Below are 7,660 nucleotides of genomic sequence, written 5' to 3'. Positions count from 1 at the left end.
AATTCAGTAAGTATCCTGACGCGTGTCAATCATTAGTTAACGATTTTTATGTGGATGATTGGTTAAGCGGGGCAATGAAACAGGCAGAGGCAATAACATTACGAGACAATATTATTACAGTAATGAAAGGTGCCGGTCTACATTTACGAAAATGGGCAGCAAACGATAATAGTTTAATAGGTAGTTTATTACCTGCCGAACAAAATAAAGATAGTGACGGTCCGCGTATTATCGATAACGACACGACGAAAGTATTAAGCCTGTGTTGGGATCCANACACGACGAAAATATTAGGCCTGTGTTGGGATCCGCCATCGGATTCATTTAAGTATACATTAAGTGAAACATAATAAATAATAACGATATAACAAAGCGAACAATTTTATCGAATATAGCTACAATTTTTGATCCCCTTGGTTTGCTCGGACCTGTGTTAGTTGTCGTAAAAATCATCATGCAACGTTTGTGGTGCATTCAACTCAGTTGGGACGAACTCGTTTCGGAGGAAGTCGCTGTAGAATGGCGTAATTATAGTGCACAATTAACAACATTAAATAAGTTCAGTATTCCAAGATATATACTATGTGAAAATAAAATCGTTAAATTACAGTTACACGGTTTTGCCGATTCATCTATCAGAGCGTATGGTGCATGTGTTTACATTAGAAGTACTGACGAAAACGGCCATCACACGGTGCGTTTGCTACAAGCGAAGTCCAAGGTCGCGCCCATAAAAACGATATCGCTGCCTCGACTAGAACTGTGCGCAGCCCTATTATTAGCACGAATGGTAAACGGAATAGTGCCGAAGTTGAAATGCAAATTCGAGCGACAATTTTATTGGACCGATTCGAGCGTAACCCTAGCTTGGATTTCATCTCCATCTGCTAAATGGAAAACGTTCGTGGCGCATCGTGTTGGTGAAATACAAGACAAAACGTCCATAAATGATTGGTGTCATGTCCGTTCGGAGGACAATCCTGCTGATTTAATATCACGTGGCTGTACTCCAAACGAATTGCGAATTAATGCGATGTGGTGGAACGGTCCCCATTGGTTGAAGGAGGAGTACGAGAAATGGCCGAAGTCATGTGTACAATACAGTAGTACAAACAATATACCAGAAGCCAAAAATACGGACGAAACAACAATTACGACTGTTGCATGCGTAGCGTACGATAAATGTTATTCGTTGTTATCTAGAAGGTCGTCGTTATTATTTATCATCAGAGTGACGGCGTATTGCCTACGCTGGCGGTATAACATGAATCGAGCAGTATGTGATAAAAATAATGGGCCGTTAACGGTAAACGAATTAGATAGAGCAAATACGAAAATCGTCAAAATAATTCAACGCGCACATTTTCGGCAAGAATTGAGAGAGTTAAATAGTGCAAATGCGAATGTGTCAAAAAAAAGTAAACTACTGCGTCTTAGTCCATATATTGATGGGGATAATATTATACGCGTCGGAGGTCGTTTAAAATACGCTATGGCGTTAAATGACAATCAGAGACATCAAATTGTATTGCCGGATAACTGTCTTTACACAAAATTATTATTCCGTAAGAACACCTGGATTTGATGCACAGTGGACCTCAAGCCTTGGTGGCCTCTATTAGACAGCGCTACTGGCCTTTAAAAGCGCGAAGTTTGGCTCGTACTATAGTACACAATTGCGTTAATTGTTTTAAACTGAAACCTCAAATAGTACAACCGATCATGGGGAGTCTGCCTGGTTCACGGGTACAGAGTGGAAGAGCATTTGCCATATGTGGTGTAGATTTTGCGGGTCCAGTCATGATAAGAACGAGCTTGCGTCGTAAGGCACCATGTAACAAAGGATACATCAGCATATTTGTATGTTTCGCGATAAAGGCGATACATATCGAACTCGTGAGCGATTTGTCAACGAAGACATTTTTACAGGCGTTGAACAGATTTTTTGATCGACGTGGCAAAAGTTCAATAATTTACAGTGATAACGCCCGAAATTTTGTGGGCATGCGTCGGCATTTAAAGGAGGTGTACGCACTTTTCCAGTCTCCAGAACATCAGCGATCCGTTTTCTCTCATCTAGCGGACAAAGGAATTGAGTGGCGATTTATACCACCCCGTGCGCCACATTTCGGTGGACTTTGGGAGGCTGCGGTCAAAAGTATGAAAAGTTTGCTATATCGCGTTTTAGGAGAAGCTCGGCTCACGTACGAAGAATTATTAACTGTACTAACGAGAGTGGAAGCGGTACTTAACTCGCGACCAATAACTCCAGTATCCTCTGATCCGGCTGATCTAACCTATCTCACACCAGGTCATTTTTTAATTGGCGATATAATGACTGCCATACCGGAAAAGGACGAGACGACCACGCCTATTACTCACTTAAATAGGTGGAGAATAGTCTCTCATTACACCCAAGTACTTTGGAAACGGTGGCACCAAGAGTACTTATCTCAACTACAGGAAAGAACCAAATGGTCCAGCACGAAAGGGCCTAAGTTACAAATTGGAACTATTGTGTTGGTAAAAGAGACAAATTTACCACCACTCAAATGGCAAGTTGGGCGTGTAATGGAATTATACTGTGACCATGACAACGTGGCACGATCAGCAAAGGTCCATACTAACGTCGGCGAGTTTTCACGAGCGGTCAGGTTATTATGTCCGTTACCTTTTGAAGGCAACAGTTTGTAGCCAGTTTGTAATTTATTTAAATTTCTTATAATTCGTAGTTATTGTAATATATATGTGTCATATCCCGTGTGGGATTAATCATTAATTTTTCCATAATGAATTTGTTTCTAATGATTATTTGTATATTAATTTTTTTTTGTATTTATGTATTACCTTTTACGTTTTTAGTTGTTGCGAAATTTGTTCCTAGATTATAATTGTTTTTTGTTATCTTTTACTTTGAAACCAATATTTCAAGGCGGGCGGTGTGTTTATATAAGTGTAGCTATTGTTGTTTTATCTTATCGTTGTTCGGCGGCTGCATAGTTGTCCGGTTTTAAAATCAGTTAGTCTATCTTTGTAAAGCGCACCGCTCGCGTACATAAAATAAACGCATATCTATTTTTTCGTCTTTTACGTTTTCATTTAATTTATCGAAGATCTTTTACTCGTAAGAGATCACGCCGAAACAATCATATTACAAAAACTGTAAAGAATAAGAAAATCTACAAATTATGTATATAAATGAGTAGAGAACCATACATTATAAATAGGGGAGCTAATTAAGAAAAGGGATTTGACAGGTTGACTATGACCGTTTCCATCGCCAGTAAAGAAAAGCATTCATTTTTTTATTCGTTCGTACATTATTGAAATTCTCTATTTATTACTATTTTATTATTTAATGTATGTGTGTAGCCATTGTATATTTGAAATACAATTATTTATAACCGTTATATTTCTTATTATTATAATAATTGTATTTGTGGCCAGAATTAGGTCAGATTGCAAGTCCATTAACCGAATGAGTCTAATAAACGGCGTCCACTAATATTTATATATATATATTATATATCGATTTTCTGTCGACTTTTTAGCATCCTACCTAGTAAACTTTGAGACACGTTTAACTTACATGCTGCTTGTCGCTGGCTCATTTGCGGAAGCTCGTCATATTTTTTAAGAACATCTAATTTTTCTTCTACACTCAAATCACGTTGTTTGTTCATTGTAACACGAAAAATGAAAATTTTTACAGAGAACGTAAACACAAACAACACACTGTACACGACGACGTCTATTCATACACTACCTGTCGTACTAATTGACATTAAAGACTGCTTCGTTTATCGTGAAAAGGTAATTTATTTTATCTCCACGATAAAAGCAATTTTACTAGGACCGACTTATAACGTATTTATAGCACGTTTGTTCAATGTATGTACACATTATTTTTATTTATCTAATTTTCAAATGACCCTATTAACCGGTGTGTGAGTCGAATATACGAATTTTTTGCTGTGTGTTAGAATATGTGTAAATAGGGACTAGGCGTTTTGAGTCTAATAAGCGAATGAGTCAATTAACCGTGAGTCCAATAAGCGGCGTCCACTGTATATGAAAAGAATGAGAAAAAATATATTAAACAGTTGTGATTATCACTTAGAACATTTAATGTCTTGAAATATGGTTGAATTTGATATTTTAAAACATCTAATCAAATTTTTTTGTAGTGGTACTATACGGTGTATTTGTCTTGTGCCTGGTATTGTTTTCGCTTGTACAAATCTAGTTTCTAATAATTTTTTATTTTCTTGTACTTCACTTGAAGGAACAAAAAAAAATTTTATTCCTTTCATGTTTTCTTCACAATAATCATACATAGCTTCTGGAGTTCAAATATGATTTTTATTAACATATTGTAAACTATATTTGGTCACTAGCCTTTTTGTAGTACCACCTACACCATCACTAGCATTTTTTCCGTGGCACGAAGCAAAAAAATTCCATTCAGCTCCAATACAAAAATCTTCATCGTGATAAGAAATATTAATAAAATTTTTTTTATTTTTGTATTGGCTAGCCGCACCATCGCTAAAGTATACAATTTTTTTTACAAAAGGGCATGTGCTAATTAAATCTTTAATAAAATATTTTTGAAACGAGTAAAATGTTTCTGTAATGTGTTCTAAGTGATCACTTATAATACATAAACTCTTACATTTGATTTCATCATTAATCTTATAATAATAAACAAATGGATGAAGTGTAGCCTGCTTATTCACCCAATGAAAACTTTGAATCTCATCTTGTACTACAAAACTATAGTTTTCTGAAAAGTCTGCAACGACTAAACATTCTGTAGTAGTTAGATTTTCTTTAAGCTTTTTGAAATAACTTGATTGAATTTTAAATGTATAGTGGTGTATTTTTAAAGAAAATAACTTATCTTTTAATAATTCTACAAATTCATCTACAGGTAATAATTTAGTAACTAAATTAGCTCTATCAGTGCTAACCCATTGTCTAAAAATGATGTTTTCTGGGCCATCGTCTAACTCATATGAGAGGTTTTTTTTTTAAATAGTCACTTCTATTTAAACAAATATCACACTCTCCCATCATGCAATTATAGTTATCAATATTACATACCAAATAACTCAAGTAATTTTTGTATTCATATTTTAATGAAGCTCCTTCTATCATAAGTTTCACATTTTGATGATGAACACAAACGCACACGGTATGTGTGCCCGAAGACCCAGCTAATATACACCACTTAGGTTTTAAAGAACAAAATTTTGATCTACCAATTTTCAAATTTGGATTAACTATCTTAAATTTTACGTATAGTTCATTTAAATTACACAGTAGTAGTCGTTTTTGGTATTGCTCACTGGAACCGTTACTTTTAATAGAGACATAATCTTTTTTACCAGGGCAGATCCTACTATATTCGTCATCATCGTAAAATTTTAAAACACGCTCAGTTATCTCATTACTGATGGCATTTCCTGATTTCTTTTTTAATTGAGGTAAAATTCCTTCATTTTTTACTAACTCACGAGTAATTCGGACCATATATTCTGAGACATTAAATTCGCTGCAAATTTTTTCTCGTGACCATCAAGTAGGCAATAAACTGATTGTTTTCACCTTATCTTCTTTTGAAGAAACGTACATTTTTTTTTTTAATTTTTCAATTTATTTATCATACTCTACATTATTTGAAGTCGCTATATTTTTAGAATTAATTGAAAAATTATAAATGGCCTCAAACTCAGTACGTAAATTTAAAGATACTTCTTCAACTATTCTATTAATTGCAACAGGTAACTGGGAAGAATTTAATTTTGTTAAATTTGATACTGGAGACATATTAAATATTTTAAGTACGGAGTCAATTTTATTAATTCTCTCTTCTTTCGAAATAAATATATTATCATTAAAACTTTCATTTAATGAGTTGGCTAACATTTCCATAGAATTACATTCTACATCTTCCGATACAAAAATATTACCATAACAATTACAACACAAAGATTTACCGGGAATTAAAGAAATATTTTTTTTTTACTTTTGATAAATGTTGTAAGCTCATTTCCCTTAACCCCTTTTTTATAGAACGTTTGTGAACCCCCAATGGATCACAACATTTTCATCCAAATATATATTTGTACTTAAATAAATATTTTTTCACATGGTACTCACAGATGGTAGTAATATAATCATGTACTCTTTTACAAAGTAATTATTTTTCGTCGTAATGAAAATCATTAATATTTTTCAAATTAACTGATATTGGATCATTACTCTTATGGTAAACATTTTGATGACACTTTTCATTTAAATACATTCCAATAGAACAGTCCATATTTTATTTTAAAGATAATAAATGAAATAACTAAATATAAAAGAATTTAAATAATGTAGTACTATAAAATATAAAATTGATAGCAAAATTATGAATAAGACCAACTAAATAAAGTACATCTATACTCAGCATACAAGTTAAACCCATTTATTTATAATTCTACCTTTAAAGAGAGCAAATAGGTAAAATAGGTAACGATATAAAAGTGGTAAAGATAATAAAATTAATTGTTTATATGAAGATAAATATAAAGATTTCTGTTAGTGTAATTTAATGATAAATGATAAAAAAAAATAATGAACGATTTCTAGATTATATTGTGTATATACAAAAGTTGAAAAGAGACGTTATCGTAATTAAATTGCAGAACATTCAACAAATCATTATTCAAGTGTAATAAGGTATATTCTTCTCATTTAAAATAATTTTGAATAATATCCTAGAAAAATCTAACAAAAAATTAATATAATTTACATCTATAATTTATTTATTTTTTTATTTGATCATTAATACATTTTTCATGTACTCAATATATTGAGGAATTTATACATATATATATTTATATACCTATAAAGACACAAAAACTAAGTAATGGAAATACAGAAAGTTTTTTAAGTATTCGAAAAACCAAGATTTTTCTTAAACTTAAAAAAAAAAAACGTATTTTTGAAAGTTAATTTTTGGTAAGTTTTGGTCAAATATCAAACTTGAAATTTTTTTCATAGAAACTACATACATAGTACTATATTGTGTGAAAAAATCATATTAAAATATTTTGTTCCACCAGAGAAAAATTAAAATAAAAAAGCTTAAAAATTGATTTTTTAGAAATTCGAGCATTTTTAAATATGTCCCAATAAAAAACGGTAAGAGTAAAATGTTTCAAAACACAATTACATATTACTATGAGTGTACGTTAATATTTAGAAAAAAAAATTAATTAAAAAAAAATGTTTTTTCATAGTCAATTTGATCTTTGAAAATTACATTATTTTGTAAAAAAAGCTCAATTTAGAAAACAAAATTTTCCAACTTAAAAGTTAAAAAACGTGTTGGTAATTATGGAATATGTTAGAGTATCACATAAAAAAAAAACAATGAAAGTTTCAAGTCTTAAATATAAATACTGTTATCATAAGGATATTTTTACGAATTACAAGTATTTCATAATTTAAAACTTTTGATAAGTCATAAATACATTTTCGTAAAACTTTTTTAATTTTTTTTTTTTAATATTTTCTTCTTATATACTAGACAACTTGTGTGTAAAATTTCAAAAAAAAATAAAGTGGTCGCGCAACGACTTTGGATGATTTGATATGGATTTACCCT

The 7,660-nt window shown here is 31.8% G+C and overlaps 2 protein-coding genes across 2 annotated transcripts; both read left to right on the top strand.

Annotated features, from left to right (window-relative positions):
* Positions 1–454: 454 nt before the first annotated feature.
* Positions 455–1,585, top strand: LOC126909511 (uncharacterized). The gene has a single exon (XM_050691946.1). It carries the CDS (start codon positions 455–457, stop codon positions 1,583–1,585), a length of 1,131 nt encoding a protein of 376 aa, XP_050547903.1.
* On the top strand, positions 1,585–2,694 carry LOC126909510 (uncharacterized). Its single transcript, XM_050691945.1, has one exon. It carries the CDS (start codon positions 1,585–1,587, stop codon positions 2,692–2,694), a length of 1,110 nt encoding a protein of 369 aa, XP_050547902.1.
* The last annotated feature ends 4,966 nt before the right edge of the window (positions 2,695–7,660 follow it).

Source organism: Daktulosphaira vitifoliae, unplaced genomic scaffold (assembly GCF_025091365.1).
Source record: "Daktulosphaira vitifoliae isolate Bord-2020 unplaced genomic scaffold, ASM2509136v1 Scaffold_479, whole genome shotgun sequence".
Lineage (NCBI taxonomy): Eukaryota > Metazoa > Arthropoda > Insecta > Hemiptera > Phylloxeridae > Daktulosphaira > Daktulosphaira vitifoliae.
Note: the sequence above shows the minus strand (reverse complement) of the source record. Positions and strands in the feature narration are given on the sequence as shown.

Bases quoted from the DNA above. Each gene is read 5' to 3' on its own strand.
- LOC126909511 (XM_050691946.1), top strand. From the start codon at position 455: ATGCAACGTTTGTGGTGCATTCAACTCAGTTGGGACGAACTCGTTTCG.
- LOC126909510 (XM_050691945.1), top strand. From the start codon at position 1,585: ATGCACAGTGGACCTCAAGCCTTGGTGGCCTCTATTAGACAGCGCTAC.